Here is a 21,232-nt window from a genome sequence, read left to right as displayed (position 1 = left end):
AAAATATGTCATTAAGGAGATAGTCAAAAAACGAGGAATTGAAATACTTCGCCTACAACCGTATCATTGCGAGCTAAATCCGATTGAATTAGTATGTGCCGAAGTTAAAAGTAATGTTGCTCTAAATAATACAACTTTTAAATTGTCAAATGTTACTATTCTTTTTCATAAATCAATATCCGAAGTAACGACTGAACATTGGCAAAAATGTATTAATCACGTTATGGATATTGAGAAAAATATGTGGGAGCTTGATAATATAATAGATAGCAGTATAGAACCTATAATAATTCATCCCGGATCGGATAACACTTCGTCTGAAACAGAATATGAGGAAGCTTAACTTTAAACTGTAGCTCAGAAGTTTATTTTACATTTGAACTAATTGCCGACAACTTCATTGTTTATTTTTTATTTATTTTTTATTGCTAATATAATTTTCATTCTTATTTCCAATATTATTAGTATTAAGAATATTATTATTTATTAATAGGAATATATAAAAACTTACAGTTTTTGTGTATGTATTTTACGTTTCAGTATAATTTATTGTATTTTATTATTTTATATTAACTGTATGTTTCACAAAAATAATAGAATTTTTATTCTTTTTATGTGTATCTATCTAAATATCCAAATAAATTTAACGCAAACTTTTCTTTTAAGATTACGTTTTAGTTAGAAGATGTGCACGCCTATGTATTTCGCTTATGAGGTGCGAAGATTAGTATTCTGAGAATTTACTCCAGCTTATTTTTCAAATATACTATATACTTATATTCAAATATACTTATAGAAGATATTATAGAAGATTCCCGACATAAGATTTTCTTATTTTTTTCTTTTTATTTATATAATATACTATTGAAGTTTTACTTTACACGTATTGATAATCCTTGAATCGTAAATTGAATGTTGTTTGACTGCAATTTGTTACAAAATTTAAAGCCATCTGAAATAACTCTGTTCTTTTGATTCTTTAAATTATTCTATTTTGTTTTTAGTGGTTATCTATATAGTCTGATCACATAACTCATAACACTAATTCCCCTGTAGTTATAACAATCTTTTTGTTTACTTTTTTTAATATAGACGATATTCAGCGTGATTCTTTAGTAGATTGCTATTAACTATCAGTGTTTTTATGCCTTCTCTTCTTGTACTAATATGTCTAAAATACATAGGTGTACTTTATTGATAATTGTGTAGAGTATCTTAGTAATGGTAATTAAAATGGCCATCTATAAAACACTAATAAGACCAGTGCTAAGATATAGTTTAAACGAAAAATCCTAAGAAGAACATATGGAGCAATAAACGAGGCGTTTGTGACGTAGGCGTTACAACTACAAGGAGTTTTATAGAAGTTTCGGAGAACCTGGAGTTGTAAAATTCATTAAGGTAGCATGCCCTAGATGGATAGGGTATGTTATCAGACGAGAAAAATGTGCAACAGTCAGAAAAGTTTTTGACTGAAGAGGGCCGATGGGACAACGAGATTGAGAAAGACCGAGAATTAGGTAGCAAGACAACTTAAAGGAAGATTTAAAATCTATTGGAGTTAGAGCATGGAGAAGAGTTGTCAAAGACAGGGGCTAATGGAGAACTGTTCTGAAATAGCCTTTGGCTCATAGCGAGCTGTGATGCCACTGATTATAATATTAGTAATGTTAATTTCTATTATTGAGATGGGTATGTTGTACTGTCTATGGTATGTGCTTCATTCTGTGGTAGACATGCAGGTCGAAAGCAATTATGATTTTGGAATTTAAGTTTTTGATGCCACATTTCTTATTTTCTGTTTGATACATTCTTCTTCTTCTTCTTCCTCAGCTTTTTTCTTTTTAATGGTCGCTGTTTCTTACTCTTCGTCGCCACTCATTTCTGTCAATCGGTTTTTTTTTCAGCTAAACTTTTCTTTCTTAAGTCCTCTGCTACACAGTCCTTTCATTTTTTCCTCGGATTTCCTTTAAATCTTCTTCTATCAACTTCTAACAGCTCTATCCTTCAACCCACATAGTTTTCGTTTCTACATCTGATATGACCAAATCATTGCAGTCTTTGTTCTTGAATCTTTTTTAAGACTGTAGTTACCTCGGCTCTTTCTCTAATCATGTCTTTTCTGATCCGTTCCCTTTCTAACTCAACATCCACCATAACATTTTTATTTCAGTTACCTCCATCTTCTTCTCCACAAAGTACGCCGCTCATTCGCTTCCAGTTGAACCAATTAGCATGTATCCCTGTGGGTAATTTTTTGATCCATTTTCCGTTATGTAGGAGCCAAGGTAAAAAAAAGGTAAAAATATATTAGGAACGATAATCACAGAAAATAACGATTATACTGCAGAAATAAGAGTCAGATGTGAAGCACGTGCCAACTTGAAAATGAAAATGATTTTATGCAGCAAAGATCTGACATTGGCCCTCAGAATAAGGCTAATTAAATGCTATGTACACAGTGTACTCTACTAAAGAGCTGAATCATGGACATTAAACCGAAATACAATAAATCGACTTAACGCGTTTGAAATGTGGACATTTAGAAGATTGTTAAGGGTTCCATAGGTAGATAGAGTCACGAATACAGAAGTGTTAAGGAGAATAGGCAGAGAGAGGTAAATGGAAAATACAATAAAAGAAAGGAAATTGCAATATCTAGGACATATGATCAGAGGCGAAAGATACAACATCTTGTGACTCATAATTCAAGGAAAAGTAGAGGGTAGCAGAAGCGTAGAAAGAAGACGCGTTTCCTGGTTGAAGAACCTGAGAGGTCAAAGGTCAAAATAGACATGATGATTGCCAACCTTCGTCGCGGAGATGGCACTTAAAGAAGAAGAAGGAGCCAAGGTATTTCAATTTGATAAGTCTTTTTTCCAATCTAATATTATAAGTCAGCCAGTAGTGGTCAGACATAGAGATGTCCTCCAATACCTGCCAGTTCTTAATGTTATTCGATATTTCAGCTGTTGCTAGCGTGATGTCTATGACTGTTTGGCTACGAATATTATTAAAGGTAGGTTCGGTGCCTCTATTTAACATATACAAATCTTTTCTAATAATATAGCCATAAAGAGGCTTACCTAGGGAGTTGTTATCTCTGCTGCCCCAGCCTAGATGGTGAGAGTGAGAATCGCAGCCCATAATAAGTTATACCTTCTGACCGGGACAATGGTCTACCAAATCTTCCATCTCCCTTGTTGGTGGTAGGGTGGCTGCATATGAGGGGCGGTAGACCGATGCTAGTATCAAATCTCTATTTTTGCCCTTTCCCCATGGGCATTTAACTTTAACGGTAGTTACGTCTAAGGTGCATCCTCCGTTACATCCAGGCGGCGGCATAGTGTTGACGTTGCCATCTTTTTGTGTTGGAGGTTGCATTGAATAATATTAACCTTATTTTTTCCGACGTCCTTGCCCTTGGTTTAGGTGTCGTTCCGGTTCTTTCAAGTGTCCATTTCCTCCTCTACGCCTTCTCTGCCGAGTTCGTCGACCATTATGAAATGGTCTGCTTCCTGCTGTGGGACTAGGGATGTCAGTCTCAACATCCGTCGTTGGCTGCTGAGTATCTGAGGTTCCTGGTTCCAAGGAGGTGTCCTTCACTTTGTTGGTGCTTGCTTTTGGAGTCAATGAGGTGAACGTGTAACTCAGGCTCATTGCTCTTTTCCTAAGGACAGCCAGGTCCTCGTCTTCGATTCCGAAGACGAACAGGTATCCTTTAGGATCCTTTTATATCTTATAGTGGAAGGTGCACCATCTCTTAACTGTCGTGTCTGAATTTTACGCCGTTAACCTTTGCAACACTCTTTCTGGGTCATCAGAGGTACTGATAACATTCTTTGGATTCCATAGAGAGACTCTATTAAACTTCGGTAGCTTATCCTCACCAATCCTCAACAGCTAGTGATGCCTTCTCACACGGTTTGAGGTTAGCCGTAACATTTTCAAGCCATGCAAGCGCCCCATTGTCATCACAGACTACTCTGATGATCTTACTCTAGTAAGTCCACGATTTGAACGTGAGCGCTTTTACCTGGCTGCTGGAGGTCAACAAGATTGCTCCGTCCAATTCCTTGATCAAGCTGCGTTTAATAAGGTTTGCCCGGTCGGCAGTGACCTTTCCGTATGGATTTACCTTATCTTTAATAACGATCTTAACATGTCTTAAGGCCGCTTCCGCGAAGCTTTGGAAAGGGGCAGCGGCGTTTTCACTACTGCGTGCCCTCCCTGGATGTACTTGGGTGAAGGCACTTCACACCGGGGGCTGTCGGTCCCTGTCCTCTTTTAGAGGTGGAACCGTTGTCTGCATCCGATGTGGGCACCTTCATTTTTATTTTGGCTGGAGAGGAATGAGCTGCTCTCGCGGGTGCTTTTCCCATCGCCTCTCTGGCTTTTCTCCTTCTTTTTGTCCCGGCGCCACAAATTCTGCGGCGCTTTTGCCGATTTTTCTGAGGTGATCCTTGTTCATCCTCAGCTTGAGACAAAATTTGAGATAAAAATTGCTGTCCATCTTTAACTCCAGCTTCAGGCTGAGGGTGAAAGTTTTGATCCAGCATCTGGTTGGGCCAAGATTGGAGGTGAACATTGCTGTCCATCCTCAACTGCAGCTTTAGGCTGAGGTGAACCCTTTTGTTGCCACGAGTAGCTAGGGAAAGGTTGGTCGCCCCTTGCAGAGCCCCGCATTGTCAGGGGAAGGCTTTATACAATGGGGTTTGTCTGGTTCCCCAGAGGGATCGTTCACGACCACATATAACCTTGTGGCCATACAGCCATCGGCACAATTACGTCACACCTTAACTTACCTAAGTAAGTCTAGGGGTTTATCTATATTATTTTTATAAAACATTTTACAATTTTTTGTTTCAGATTATGAAGAGACACGTGGAGTACACTACAAATGATCATTTGATTATTTTTCACCATTACAGTGTTTTTACATATTCTAAGCATTACTTAAATCCCCACATTCCTTTTTAAGTATTTTAGCTGTTAATCTGTCTTCTCCCTCTGCCTCTTTGTAATATTTCAAGAACAGCTTCTGTTAACATTGTTTTCGTCTAGTTGTTTACGACTTTCTTATGGTCTTTCCAATACTGTCTTTGATCTTTTTCTGCAATTTGAATTCTTTATCTAAATATTTTACTTTGGAGAAATGTTATCTGGGTCATTGTCATGTAATAAAAGAGGATTGAAGCTAAGGGATGCTTAGCACTGTCACCACTGAAATATCCCCTGTGTTTAAAGGAGATTTAGCTGTCCGAGCGAATTTGAGGCATACTGGTCCACTAGTTCGAATAGGTCGTGATTCGACCTCGCGAATTTACAAGAGGGTAGAAAAAAACCCTGAAGTGGTGTATAGAAGAATCCTGAAGATATCATGGACCGAGCATGTAACAAACAACGAAGTCATGAGAAGAATCAACAAAAGAATGGAAGTATTGGAAACCATCAAGACACGAAAGCTGCAATACCTGGGGCATGTTATGCGTAATGAGAGATACAACCTACTTCAATTGATTATACAAGGGAAAATCCAGGGCAAGAGAAGTGTAGGAAGAAGAAGAATCTCATGGTTGCGTAACTTGAGGGAATGGTACGGATGCACATCAATTGAACTATTCAGAGCAGCAGCATCTAAGATCAGAATAGCCATGATGATTGCCAACCTCCGTCGCGGAGATGGCACGTGAAGAAGAAGAAGAAGAAAAAAACAGGATAGGGGCTGAAGGATACTCCGATGCAATCCCTGTAAAGAGTCAGAGGTTATTGGCTTGCGTTAGAAGCCGGGAAGATGTACAAAGCAAAAATGTGTTCTCTTCTTGTCTCTGTCTAACGGTAAAAAAAACAAGCCACTTTCAACTTACTATGTATTTAACAAATCGTAAATTTACAACTACTACACAAGATGTACAAGAAAGCTAGTATTGGTTATCAAATTTTGCGAAGGGAGACGAGAAGAGATTTTACTAAGGGAGTTTAAAAGGCGGACAACCTACTGTTAATTGTTTCCCCCAAATGGTTAGTATATATTGTTCGTTACCTTAGCGTACTTAGGCCCCAGCTAACGAATACGCCTTGTAGTCCAACTGAAACTCAGGAACAGTCTGGATGAACGCTGGAATTCACTGTAAGTTATGGCGGTACTGAGCGAGACGAAAATTCGTATTTTCGACTCTCTACCTTCCGTCGGACACGATATCACGATAATTGAGCTGAACATACCGTAACGCTGCCCAAGTAACACCCTAGGTAGCCCCGCCGCGCTGACTGACCATCTTTCCGCCGACTTTCTTGTTTTTATGTCTCCCAACGCGTACCCTGAGTTTTTCGTCACAGTCCGAAATGGAGCTTTGTTTCTACGTTTTCGCTGATTATGCCATCTACTCCATGTGTTAAAGTGGATCATGGCATATGAAACCTCCTACTCAGCTCAATTCTTATCGCTGTTTTACAATTCGTATTTTGTATTATTTTCCAACCAAGGTCTAAAGTGTCGATTAGATAAAGTGTCTTAACGATTGCGTTTGGGGGGTGGGGTTGTTTCCCTTGGGTATGTGGCTGATACATTACAGTTGGTCTACGTGTACTTCTAGTTATATACAGGTTTTTACTGCAATTCTTTTTTTCTGTTTTAAATATAAGTTTTATGCATTTATTTATTTTGTTTAAATCTGTACATTAATATGCTAAATTTTGTGTACCCATTATAACTTATGTTCTTTCTTCTACAAGTTTAGGGTTTCAACAGTCATCCAGAATTTTTTTCTGGATGTTTTTAAAGTTTATATTTTTGGTAATTTTGATATATTTCTGTAAATAATTAATGTGACGATGAATTTATTCTAGATGTTATGTTTTACATTGCTATTTTATTTCCAGATGTTTGAAGGTAAATTGGAAATCAGATATAATGGTCGCAATACGAATTTCTTTGTTTTGGGTCTATCTGGAAGAAGTTGTATTCCCCAGGTTCAAATAACTAATATAGAAGCAGAAGATCACGTACATAAAATTATATTTTCTCCTACTTATCCCGAAGAATGGCAGTTCAAAAAAGTTATCATAAAAAATACGGGAATGATTTCGTGTACAATTATTATTAGTTTATGTATCGAAAATAATGACTCTCATTTTTTTATAATGCACACTGAAGAAGTACCAGATCTTAGCAATCATGATATTGGTAAGTTAAAATAACAAAAAAACGTTATACAGTGTGTAAAAGCCAAAAGGAATAAATTTATTATTTAGGTTACTGTACATATTTATAAAAAATCCCGAAACACGTCAAATTTAAATTATAACTTGACATTCTTTAACGTGAAAATGCAACCCCTACCTTCAACCCCCTTAGAATAACGGGTACCACCCCCAATTTTTAAAACAGGAAGTATAGGCTTGTGATATATCTTTTGAAAGGTCTTTTCATTCCCCATTCAAAAATGTTGTCGCTTTCAAGTTTATTAAGATTAATTAAGATAAAATAAATTAAAATCATGTGTTTACCGAAATTCGCTAAAATATACTCAAAAGTTATTTCCCGTGTAGGTCTTGATAATGAGAAAGTGAACAAAAACCATAGCAATGTGGTTTTTAGATGGTAACCATTAAAAAACTTTAAAGAATTTCCGTGGCAACGTTAGTTTAACACGCATTAGTAAATTGTTTTATTTAAGTTGTCAGTATTTTAATTTAAGTAAAAAGTTCGTTCAATTCAATTCTGAAAAATGGTTAGATTAACGAAAATGCATAAAATAACAGTTTTACAAATGATTGGTTACGGAGATAACACCCGAACACAACAGGAAGTAACTCCCCTATTTCATGAGAAATTTCCTAATTTACCGCCCATATCCCAAGGAACAATAAGTAAAATAGAGAAGCAGTTTCGCGAGTTTGGTCATATAAGGCAGATAAAAAAAGCAGCTGCCAATGCACTGAGTGATGAACTCAAATTAGATGTGTTGCTTGAGTTTCAGGAAAATCCACATACATCGAGTAGACAGGCATCCACTACATTCAATGCTAGCCATACATCGATAGTAAACATATTAAAAGAAAATAAATTGCATCCCTATAAGATGATACCTACTCAGGAGCTCATGGAAGACGATTTTGATAGAAGAACTTTTTTTGTGAGCAAATGATGGACATGTTGGATAACAATATTATCCAATTAGAAGACGTTATGTTTTCTGATGAGTGTACTTTTTCACTTAACGGTCATGCTAATCGGCAAAATTGCCGCTACTGGGCCACGGAAAATCCTCACTGGATGAGAAAAGAACACACTCAATGCCCTCAAAAGGTTAATGTTTGGGCAGGGATTGTAGGAAACAATATCATTGGTCCCTTTTTCATTGAGGGCAACTTGAATGGCAACAATTATTTGGCACTACTTTAAAATGATGTCATTCCAACGTTGGCAAATTTATATCCTGATCCAGGAAACCCTCAAGTTCCAGCGAATACGATATGGTTTCAGCAGAATGGAGCACCACCACATTACCAACTAACTTAATGTCCGGCAGTACCTCGATACAATATTTCCCAATCGGTGGATAGGAAGGCGAGGATCGATTGAATGGCCAGCGCGATCACCTGATCTTACATTATTAGATTTGTTTTATGGGGATATGTGAAGAGCCATGTGTACAAAACTAAACCTTCTGATTTAAATGACTTAAAGGAATGAATAATGTTAAAATAACTAAATAATGTTATAAGACAGTTTTATTTGAAATTAGGATAGACGTTCGCGGTAAACATTTTGAACATCTACTTCATTAACATTCATAGTTCTTTTTTGTGTTCTGCATTTTATTACGTTTTGCATTACATTTTAGTTTTTGATTGTATTGTAGCGAATTTCGGTAACCACATGATTTTAATTTATTTTATCTTAATTAATCTTAATAAACTTGAAAGCGACAACATTTTTGAATGGAGAATTAAAAGACCTCTCAAACGATATATCACAAGCCTATACTTCCTATTTTAAAAATTGGGGGTTGTACCTGTCATTCTAAGGGGGTTGAATGTAGGGGTTGCATTTTTACGTTAAAGAATGTCAAGTTATAATTTAAATTTGACTTGTTTAGGGATTTTTTTATAAATATGTACAGTAACCTAAATAATGAATTTATTCCATTTGGCTTTTACACACTGTATACTTTTAAGAAAATATTTTAAAGTAAAACCTTTTAAAATATTTAAGTTTAATATAATATTGTACTGTATAAAAATTATTGTTGCTACTAAAATAAATGTTTATTGTTTTAGAGAAACAATTAAGTATATCTTCTGTAAATATCAGTTTATGTCCTTCAGAAAGTACCAGTATATTTGTATTTTTTAAATCTATGTCACCAATTATGGCAGAAGGAGAAGTTAAAATATTTATTGTAAACAATCCATACGAAACAAAAAAGGTAAGTGAGTAAATATTCTTTTTTAAATTACCCTACTTTTACTTCTTTACTTCGGATAACCTTATCACTTCTGTTCCAAAAATTTCTTCAGAAATTCGAGATGGTACAACATTTGTCAATTTTTCTATTAGAAATTTTTCCCTCTGGGCTTGAAGTCTAGCAACATTTAATCGTTCAAGAAACATTAATCGTTGTAACTCTTGTGTTGATAAACTTTCCGTTTCCTCAGTCTCTAACTTAAATTTCTTCTTTGGGCGTTTTGTCAGCGTTACTATAGATGAGGGCATTTGTGAACTCGTACTAGCTGATCCAGTATTTTGTAGATTATTCGCTTCTTCATTGTCAGTTCCAATGGAACACCCACCAGAAATTTTCGTTAATACTGAATTTTTTTTAAAATTCAATATATCCAGAAATTCTTTTTCCCACTCACGCAATTTAATTTTTTTGTTACCAGTCATATTCTTATCCGTTTTCTTCTTTATCTCATCTCATCTGTTTTCATGTTATTAAGATTTTTTTTAATTTCTAAATAATAATACTTGCACCAGAAGCCTTACATAATTGGACTTTTATTTCATTTCATGCTTTCTCTTTACTTTTAACAATTGCCGGAACCATTGATTTATTCAGAAGAACCATATGATTTTTCCATATTTTTACAAATATAAGCCTTTGACAGCCACGCTTGACAGCTAATTCTTCTTCACTTGACGACGACGACATGATTACTTGTAGCGCCAAAATTTAACTGACGTGTATATACTACACAGAATATCAACGACGTTTACAAACTTGTTAAAATTTGTCTTGCAGATATAAATAACCTTACAAGACAATTTTATAAGTACAATAAATACTTATAAGCATAAGTTAGCATAAGTTAACACTTACAAGTATATAGTTGTAAGTTAACACTTACAAGTATATACTTAAATTTCAGAATGTTTTTCCAGTATTACCTTATCAGAGAAAACTTACTTTTATTCAAATATAAATAAGTAATATCTTGTCCTTATAGCTTTTGTTTAAAAGTTACTACTTCTAAGGTAACACTTATTTTTATTCAATAGACCCAATATGTATGAAAATATTTTATTTGTTAAATTTATAACGTCTATTGTTACCCCAGTTTAAGAATAAAAATATATTAAATACACTTACACATACAATATTTGTATGTGTAATCCAAATGTGATTAATACTAGAAGGGCCAGCACCATCAATTTGACGGTTGCGCTTAGTAACATGGAAATATCTTCTTTTTTTTTCATGTTGTTTAAGTTCATAATATTTATTGAATTTTAATAAGTTTTGGTTCTTTATACACCACTTAAAAATTATGCCAATTCCGCTTTTACATTTTATGATATAGTGACTTATACCTAGAAGAGCCGGCACCGTCATTTTAACAGCATTATGTTATCATTACCGGCAACTCTTTTACATCTTTGCCATTAGCAAAAAAAGTTTAAACACCAAAATACTAATATCGTTGCCACGATACGCGATTCAAGAAAAGAGATTCCTCCTTTATGCCAAACGATTCGAACCCCTCGTTATGAGTTGTTTAAGGTCGTGACATATTATCATGCATGTTGCGTTTCCAGCACGTAGCGTTTAGTTTCCGAAAAATATAATTTAAATGGTTTTAAATATGAATAACTCACACTGTTCGGAATGTATCGTATTAGACACCTAACGTTTCCGTTCAGTATATTCAAAAACAATATTTTACGGATGCCGATGGCTACGGAACGAGTCGAAACCTATTGGTACGGATAATGTGAATTAGGGGTCCGTCGTTTTCTCGTCGTTTATTTAGGTATTTGTTTGATTTTGATACAGAATATTTAAAAAAATAATTTTCGAGGCTATTTTGTCATTTATGCATGTGTTTTTATTGCTTTGTGACAATTAATCACGGAAGTGATAAACAATTAGGACTTTTGCACGGAAGTGATACCTTTTCTTTTTTAAAAATACTCTTTGGTTTGATAAAAGGCTTCGTTAAATGTAGTATTTTGTTTTTTAACTAAAGTGTAACTAAATTTAAAATATATTCAAACTGAATCCTATTCATTCTAAAATATCCATAATATTTTTCATCGTCATCAATTAATTCTTTGTATAAAGTTCAGTATTCACCTTCCTTTTTTCTTTCTCTTAGCATTGGATGTACTTCAAACCTTCTTTTTACTACAGTTTTTCTTTCTTCATCGTGAAGTAGAAGAGCAATTGCACACAATTTTTGTCGAGAAAAACCAGATTATATCTTCCCAGAACCAAACTGAAACATTATATGTATGAAAATGTAAATGTACAGTCCGATTGTTGGACTGGAAATGCTACGTGCCGGAAACTATACGTGTTTGATAATATGCCGCAACCTTTATTTTGAAGGCAGGCAATGACATAACCGTTACTGTCTACCAAGAGAAGCAGACAAAAAATGATCTTTACATGTTGAATCTACCCCAATGCATTCACAAGTAATAATTTGCAAGGATGCTAAAAAACACCCAAAACGATTGCTTTTTATAACACAACAAAATTTGGTGTTGATATAGTTGATCAAATGGCATCCTGTTAGTCGAAGGTGGCCTGTGCATGTGTTCTACATGTTGGATTATGCAGCACTTATTCCATAGATTGTATATAAAGAAATAACAAAAAAAACATATCGCGCCACCATTTTATTCTACAAACTATTGGTGAATTTTCAGCAGAATATTTATGTGAAACAGAAAGCCGATTCCAGTAGTGGTAAATTTTTCAAGACCCGGAACATTTGACGATGGATAAAAATGCTGTAAATAATAAGAGGAAGCAGTGTCAAATAAACGATAATTTCAAAAAAAAATCGAACATGTGAATCATGTAATACTTGTATGTGGCATTAATATACCACTTACACAAACATTAGTAAATTGTATTTTGATAACGATTTTCGAAGTGGAAATTGAAACGTCAATAAACGTATTTTAACCTTTAATTGTTACTTATTCCCATTTAAATAGTAATTACTTTAAAATACCACAAGAAAATAGCTTCAGAACAATATTAGGTTGTTGAAGGTTCTAAAAGGTATAGCTGGTGACACATTTTTTTACTTAATTTTAATTTAGTTCGTATATATTGCATGATATCGCATATGCAGTGATCTAACACACTAAGTTTCCTTATAAAATAGTCTTATACTTGTCTTTTTAAATTGTAGCTGGAACTTTATGGTCAATGTTATGGAGGAGAAATAACCGTTCATGATATACCTGCTTCTAACCCATCAGAATGGAATATTAACCAAAACGAAATCATATATCACTTAGACTTCGGATACTCTCCATTAAGAATAATCAATAAAAAATACTTTTCAATTAAAAACAAGTCCAAAACATGCACTTATCGATTTAACTTCAGAAGCGACGTTCCAAATCTATTTTTTCTGCCTAGTATAGGGCATTTAAAACCGTCGTCTAGAAAAGAAATTCTGGTGATGGTATCATCGAAAGAACCAAAAACTTTACATAAGGTAAAACAAAATTTTATTTATTTGCTCTTTATTATCTACCTACTTCACATTTTTAACTCTAATTTTAAATTTCTAGTAAAATTTAAGCTGCTGTGGTAAGTTTCCTAAATACTTTTCTTATAACCTGAAATCACTGTTCTGCAACCAAATCCCGCTTCAACAAATTTTATCATATTCATATGAAGATATTAATGCTGTACGCTTATAAAGTTCATTAAATAAGTTTTATCAGAAATCAACAACTGGAAATGTTTTAACATATTCTCGGCTGCAAAAAAGTAATTTAAAGAGCCTACAGAAAATAATATATACCAGGTAGGATGATGCAGAACTAATATATAGCGAGTTTCAAAAACAAGAAACGTTATCGCTTCTTGACGAAAAACGAAAACAAAGATGAATGGATAAAAATTTAGACTTCAGACATTCTACAGTCTGGCAAATAATAAGTGAAATGACTCATGAGCGTGATCAGTTGGGTTTTTTATATCGTTTAGCTATCGCAATGAATGTTACCAGAAAGCGTGTTACTAGCGGAGAAAGGGTGCGTATTCGCTCCGTGCGTGACCATGGTAGGGGAAACGATTCCAGCGTGCATAGCGGCGAAATATGACAAATTTTGACCTTTTGGATCCATAAATAAATAATATAGTATATAGAATTTTGTTTGTTTTGGATCTTTTTACGCATAAATTTTATCAAAAATGGGTGCAAATACATGTTGCGTATTTAATTGTGCTAATAATACCAAAAATAGTGAGTGTAGCTTTTATAGGTTTCCAAAGATTACATATAAATTAGAGAAAAGAAAAAGATGGATTCGTGCTATTAATATGAAAAAGAAAATATCACATAATTTAATTTTTATGCAGTTGAAATAGGAAAAATTTAAATAATTTACCTTAAATGATATTTCATAAGGCTTCGAGCTAACTGCAGCCAGCATATTGTTTTTAATTACAGGCTCTTTCACATGCAAAAACTTGATTTGCCAGTACTACATTTTCCCTTTCTTTTACGTTTGGGGTTGAAAAGATAAAGTTGATGAATTTTTAGAAATCCAGTTTTTAATACTAAATTTATTTTGTACATAAACTGAAAAAATATAATTAAAAAACTAATTATTAATACTTGTCAATTTCGTATCTATTTAACATATGTTTAACCTCAAATTGGGAGGTCCAAAACTGTCAGATGAAGGCGGTAGATGTCGCGTCAGTCACGCACGGAGCGAATATAGTCAGTATATATTTAGTTTTCCCAGAGTTATAAGTACATTGTGTGTTAGAAGTATACAGGTGCCTTTATGTTTAACGATATATTACTTTTGTTAAATATTGTTTAATTAAATAAAAATGGAAGAACCTAGTACCAGCAGGGAGAATACAAATGTGAAAAGTTCGAGCAAACAGTTAGGACTTAAAGCTAAAAAAATAGTGTCTAATGTGTACGAGTATTTGAGAAAAACATTCTCTCAGGCGAAAAGTCGTTGTGAATGTATGACACGAGTATCGTCATCCACTGTTAACAGGATTGTCCATCAAAACCAACGCTCGGGTGAAGTTCATATCCGATATACACATCTACGAGGTCGAAAACCAATTGAATTTAATGAGTATAACAATTTAGAAATAAGACGTACAGTTCATACTTTTTATTTTAATAAGGAAATTCCTACTCTGGACAAAATATTTTCTGCAATAAAAACCAATGAAGTAATTCTCCAAATTAGTCGTGAGACTTTGTGTAAACAGGTACATAAATTGGAATTTACTTATGTTAAGTACAAAAGGAATTCACCGATGATAGACAAACCTAAAATTATTACATGGCGTCGCAACTATCTGCGTAAAATGTCAGATTTCCGTGAACAAAATAAAAAAATCTATTATTTAGATGAAGCTGGGGTCAATACTGGACATGCTGTTAAAAATGTGTGAACTGACACTACTGTAACAAGTAATCGGCAAGCTTTTGTTGAAGGACTCAAGGATTTCGAGGACCTACAGGTAAAGGACAGCGACTCATAGTGATCCATATTGGAAGTGACAGCGGCTTTCTAAAAGACAGTGGTTTAACTTTTTTATAAAAAAAAACCGATGATTACCATGAGAATATGAATGCAGATCGTTTCGAACAGTGGTTTCAATATGTTCTGCAGCGTGTTGAAGATAACTGAAATGCAAAAATGGCTGCGGGAACAAAAAATATTCCGTACTATAAGAATGCAGTTAGGGTATAGTTGATGTGTTTGATCAAAAAACATGGCCCTAATTATATCGGTTACGTAGTGGATGGAATGGCCCGTTCTCGTGGTGTTGCTGTTTTAAGTCTTCCACCATATCACTACTAACATATTAATGCCGATTGAGCTAATTTGGGCACAAAGGGTTATGTGGCACGTCATAATATAACTTCGAAACTTAATAGTCGAAAAACGAATGTGGGAGTTAGATATTCATATTGATACAATAATCGAACCCGTAGTGATTACGTTAAGAGGCGACAACAGCAGTGATAGTGAGAGTAATGATAATCTTCCTTAAATAGACATATTAAGCTGTAAAAATTATTAAAGTACTAATATTAAAGTTAAAGTTAGTACTAATATAAGCAAAAAATATTATAATATATTATTAGTTCCTATTAATCTAATTGCAAGCGAATATTCTACAATCAGCAAATATAGTCTACAATAACATGATCTATTATTTTTACTGTTGGTCTACAAGTCTGTCTTGGAGATTTTCCGGTGCCTTTATGTATACCTTTCCGAGCTAAGTTAAAATTATACAATTGATTAAAAGAAACTATGAAAAAAATAAGACTTTTTTGAAATCACAGCATCAAAATATTTATAATTCGTTATTTCTCAAGCACCAATTTTTTTCATTTTATTGATATAAGGTTGAATGCTCGAATAAATGAACTTTGAAAAATAAAGGCAGATATCGAGCACAGTTTTATTAATTAAATCTTGCCCAAGTACTTTCGCTCACTAGAGCATCCTCATGGGTATTTCGTCAGTTTCGTGCTATCCAACAATCCCAGAATGTCATAAACATAAAATACTCAGTAAATTGGAACATAACACTACAATAAACAAGGACAAACAGTTTAAAATTATTTAAAATAGTCGAAACTCTGCTCGATATCTGCCTTTATTTTTCATTTTGTTAGGCTGGGTTATTATTCCTGTTTCATACCATGCAAGTTAAGCGTTTACAGCGTGAACTGTACTTAGATTTTTCATTTGGCAAAATTTTCAATTTTTTATTGATGCTTGTAAAGTTAAAGTATTTGCTTCATTGCGTAGTTGCAGCGATGTGCTGATGAATCTGTTCTTTTATTATTTTGCTGTGTAAACACATTTTTGCAAAATGTCAGGACATTGATTAATTCCGCTATTAAATAAACGAACTCGGTTATTTGACACTCGAGGGAATTAAATTTTTCTCAAAAATAAACTTTGAATCGTGATAATTTCGTTTCTTTCTGTTTACTGCCGTCAACACAATACGTGTATAACTTCTTGTCGACGTATAACTTCATCCAAATAAATACGTTTTGACATGTTTTTAGAAGACATTATGAACGTACAGACTAAAACAAGCATATGTGGTTGTTAGTATGTACTTTTTATGTTTATTGACAGACTCAATAATTGGATATCCTTCTGAAATAACAAGAATATACTAATTTGGGACCTTACATCTTTAAATATATAGTCGACTTCCGCTCGTCAGCTCAGTGGAAACATTATTAACGTGAATGAGAACTTATTTTATAAACTAGATCAAATGTATTATTTTTATTATTATAAGCAAAATATAATATTATACTGTTACAATGTTAAGTGACCGCCGCCGCCAATGATTGAATTCAAAATTTCCTAGAATTCATGAAAAGCACGTGATTTCGGCTACATTTAACCACTTACGGCACGTGATTTTTGATTTATAGTTTCATTTAATATTTGCCAGACTTTAGTAAAGTTTGCTTTTGCTCATATAATGTGCATAAATCTGGCATTATTTAGAAATTTAATTCTGTACATTAATTTGGAATGATTTTCTTCTACGTACCTATAAACTTATCAAAATTGTATTAAATACCAATTTCTTTATCAGTAAACTTACCGCTGTTGCTCCTCTGTCTGTTCCTACTCTAGTAACGAACAAAATCTTTAAATTCGTTTTCCTTTTCCTTTCTTTTTTTTGTTTCTGTAAAAAATGTTTCATTTAATTTAAATTTCTTTCTTTTACACCTCATCTAGATTAGTCCGAATACTTTGCATATTCCACATTCTAAAACTCATTAACCTTCTTCGTAACCTGGGTTGTTTTTCATTTGGGTTATTTGACGTTTTCTTTCTAGGATTTTTGCAATACAATTTCTTTCCGTCTGATGATCAGCAGGCCCACCGTTTTTTGCTTTAATAAATACTTCTGTATTCCGAAAAAAAAGTTTTCTGTTAAAAAAATTTAAAATATTTTTTGTAGATACCCATACAAATGGATTATACATCAATTAGTTTCGTTGAATCTAGTGACAATGACATGGGCTGGGATAATAGACAAAGCATTTTTTCTTATGTTGAGACTAACGATAAACTATCTATCAATGAATCCGAAATAATTGATGACCATTATAAAAACTGTATGGAAGCTGCCATTGAATCTTTTTCACAGTACGTAGTCTAATCTATTTTTAACTACGTTTTAATCTATTACATTTCTATATTTTAGAAAAAATATTGGAGAAGATATGGAAGCGGTTAAGGAACAAATAAAAACTGCACTAGATGTAAAAGAACCTAATATAATTATAAACTCAGAACAGCTACTTTTTGTCAATTTTTTAGTTTCATTCACTAGTGATTTTGCTTCGTATTCTTGTGAAACAAAAGAATTAATATTTCCTGATACATATGTTAATAATGTAAGTATTAAATTTTATTGTATTAATAATCATGACCTACAATAAAAGAGTGTATTAATTGATTAGGAGTAAAAATCATACTTTTTGTGGCGAAAATGTACGTTTGATGGACGAGCGTAGCGATTCCGACAATAAGCTGAAGCTCAAAAATCATTTTTACTCCGAATAAAATGTACTTTTTTTACTTAGAGCAATTACTCTGAGTCCCCACAGCAAGACTCCATTTTGAATAGATATTTCATTGCATTTTAAGAGGTAGCTTTTAATTTCCACCTTTCTTGGCCTTTAACCATAACATATTTCATTATACGAAACACAATCGGATCTTATTCCTTTTCTGTTTTTATATCACTCACGTTTATATGAATTTCTTCGATTTCTGCTATATAATTTAAATGTAAACTTACACTTAATAGTATCTAGGCTTATCGACTTATTTAAAGGTTAAGGACTATTTAAAAAGTTTGCTACAGTTTTCTATGTAGGCACATACTTTATATTGAAATACTGCGTATCGCTTCAATCTATTGGCCGCCATAACCGGTATGTCACTTTAACCTTTCAGAATTAACGTGCGGACTATGAGTCCGCCTGTCAAATTATTTGTCGATTTCTGACGAATAATTATGATTTCGATCGTGGCGTACTCGCTAGTTTCAAGCGCGGGGATACTCTATTCAGTACAGTTGTGAGAGTTGTATAGTGCATTTAGCTCTGCTGCTATATTGAATTGCGGAACGTGTGTCCGCATGTTATACAAATTGTCACAAATTTTAAGGTAAGATTTAATTTTCAAATATTTTATTTCTGGGGTAAATAAAAAATATTTATATAATTTATAATTGAGAGTGATCTACTGATTATGTTTTCCATATTTTTGATTGATATAAACATATTTTTTTACAGATATTTTGAATAGGAGTTTTTAAAAGCAACAAACATATCTTGAAAAGCTTCATGTGTAATTTCTCTCTGATTCTGAGCCAAAAGTTAAACCTGACGATGGCGATGCTAGTTTGGAAGGAGATTTCGAAGAGGTACAGGACCACGACACCGACATGGAAGAAGAAATTGGAGAGCCAATCTCAGAAGTCTTGAATGTTTAACAAAGAGTGCCGCATTTCATTGGTAAGGATGGAACAACTTAATGGAAGAAACGTGTAGGAAACCGCCGGATACGAACTCGCCGTGACAATTTATAGTTTATTTTTATGAACGAGAGAGTAATTAGCATAATTTTAACTGGTAGCTCCGACCACTCCATGAGCGTGCTCAAGATTAATTGAAAAATTACTTTGAATAATTGTAAAAAATAAATGAATTATTTCAGTGTTATAAAGTGTTATGTGTATGTAAACAAAAGTGACCTCTTTTATCACACACTATATTAGAACTGACTGGCCTACATTAAAAAGGGTTTTAAAAAATTCACATTTTTTTTAATTTTTAAAAATTACAAAAGAGAAAAAAAGTTTTTAAAACCGTCTAAGATATGTTAAATAGATGAATAAAAATATTAATATAAAACTTACAGCTACTTGTTACAAATCCTAATCAGATTCAGAAGATGAACTTTCAGAACCAGAATTTATAATAACTGGCTCGATCATTTTATCAGTAATATTGTCCAGCTTCCACATTTTTTCCTCTTCTTTAATAGTGTGATTTACTGCCTTTTCCCAGTTTTCAGGTTTTACATTATTTACGGCCTACAAAAACAACTGTTGAACATCATGAATTTTAAAAGTGGTATTTTTTCTTGAAACTTCACTCTTTATCTGTGCCCATACCAGTTCAATCGGGTTTAATTCATAATGATATGGTGGGGATCTAAGTACTGTCATTCCACGATTCTTGGCAATTTCATCAATTTCGTATTTTTTAAATTTTTCTTTATGAAGGGCACACAACGAATAAAGTTCCTTTCTTATAGATCCGGGATGGTACGTAATATTTTTTGAACTCGGCCAATTCTGCAAGTCTTTTTTTAACCACTTGGTTGTGGGCAGTCCTTCTATAAGTCTGGAGTGATAACTTGCATTATCCATTACTATTACACAGTTCTTAGGAAGAAGATCTATCATTTCTTCGAACCATTCTTGAAAGTCATCAGCGTTCATGTCTTCATGGTAGTCACCGGTACGAGTTGATTCAAAAGTTAATAAACCACCTTCAACAAAACCGTCTGAACTGCCAATGTGTACTATTATCAGCCTGCGTCCCTTTCCTGATGGTGGGTTTAAACCAGTAGATAAGTTATTTACAAAAGCGTGCCTTTGACTTGTAACAGTTTCATCCTGCCAAAATTTATTTGGTGTATGACCCTCGTTGATCCATGTTTCATCAAGATAAAATATTTTTCTTTTTTGGTTTCTCATTTCCTTTATGGTTCTTAGAAAATGTCTTCTCCATATGACAATATCGCTTCTTTCTAATAAAATAGACTTTCTGGGATTCTTTTTCCAGCGGAAGCCTATTTCTTTTAAAAGTTTCCATAACGTACTTCGACTCATTTCTGGCTAATCCTTATCATCTCGAACTGAGACAAGAACTTTATCCAATGTTGGAAATTCTTGTCTAAAGAAGAATTCATGCACTTTCCGTCGAAGTCCTTCTTTAAAATATTCTATTTGAAATTTTGGTTTCCCTGGAGCATTACGTGGCATTTGAAAACTACCACATTTCTCTTCTTTAATAACTCTGTAAATCGTAGATTTCCCAACACCAAGTGTACTGCTAACTAACTCAACGGTCTCATCAACACTTTCACATAAACGTTTGTCTGTAAATGATTTAAAACAATTAAATATTAATGTTTTTTCATTAACTGTTAGACGACCAATTTTTCGGCGTTTACACGGCACTTCCAAATTTTCCATAACACTAGTATACACAATAAACTGCACCTTGCAACTGAAGTACCTACTTTTAGTGAACTGTTAAGAATTTTGAATACGCCACTTGGACCTTCCTATATACAAAATGGAAAAACCCACTATCACATTTTCTGTGGAATAAGTTTAGAAGGTAATTATCTAGTCAATTACTGTCGTAGATTCCTGGAATTAAAGAATTAAATGTTTGATTGTTGAAACCCTTACTTCGTGGAATGCACTCATTTCAGATAAAATAAAACGTTTTATTTTATCTAAAGAATTAAACTTTATTTTGCAAATAGGTAGGTACTTATTAAACTTTTATTGGTTATATATAACCAATAAAATAAACATCTTACATTTCTTGCAAAGTCATTAGTACCTGTTAACCTCCATCACTCCGACACTGGCAACCTTATTTAGGGATTAGTTACCCTCACAACTATTGT

The 21,232-nt window shown here is 33.6% G+C and overlaps 1 protein-coding gene across 2 annotated transcripts in view; it reads left to right on the top strand.

Annotated features, from left to right (window-relative positions):
- Window positions 1-21,232, top strand: part of LOC140436736 (hydrocephalus-inducing protein homolog) — a 371,509-nt gene that overhangs the window by 241,768 nt on the left and 108,509 nt on the right. For both annotated transcript variants that reach the window (XM_072525797.1, XM_072525796.1), the window contains 5 exons: window positions 6,883-7,186; window positions 9,286-9,434; window positions 12,655-12,966; window positions 17,469-17,656; window positions 17,715-17,907. In XM_072525797.1, coding sequence (XP_072381898.1) covers window positions 6,883-7,186; window positions 9,286-9,434; window positions 12,655-12,966; window positions 17,469-17,656; window positions 17,715-17,907 — 1,146 coding nt within the window. The remainder of the gene's footprint in view (window positions 1-6,882; window positions 7,187-9,285; window positions 9,435-12,654; window positions 12,967-17,468; window positions 17,657-17,714; window positions 17,908-21,232) is intronic.

This window comes from Diabrotica undecimpunctata, chromosome 3, assembly GCF_040954645.1.
Source record: "Diabrotica undecimpunctata isolate CICGRU chromosome 3, icDiaUnde3, whole genome shotgun sequence".
In the NCBI taxonomy this organism is placed as follows: Eukaryota; Metazoa; Arthropoda; class Insecta; order Coleoptera; family Chrysomelidae; genus Diabrotica; species Diabrotica undecimpunctata.
This window is presented reverse-complemented; position numbering and strand designations above follow the sequence as displayed.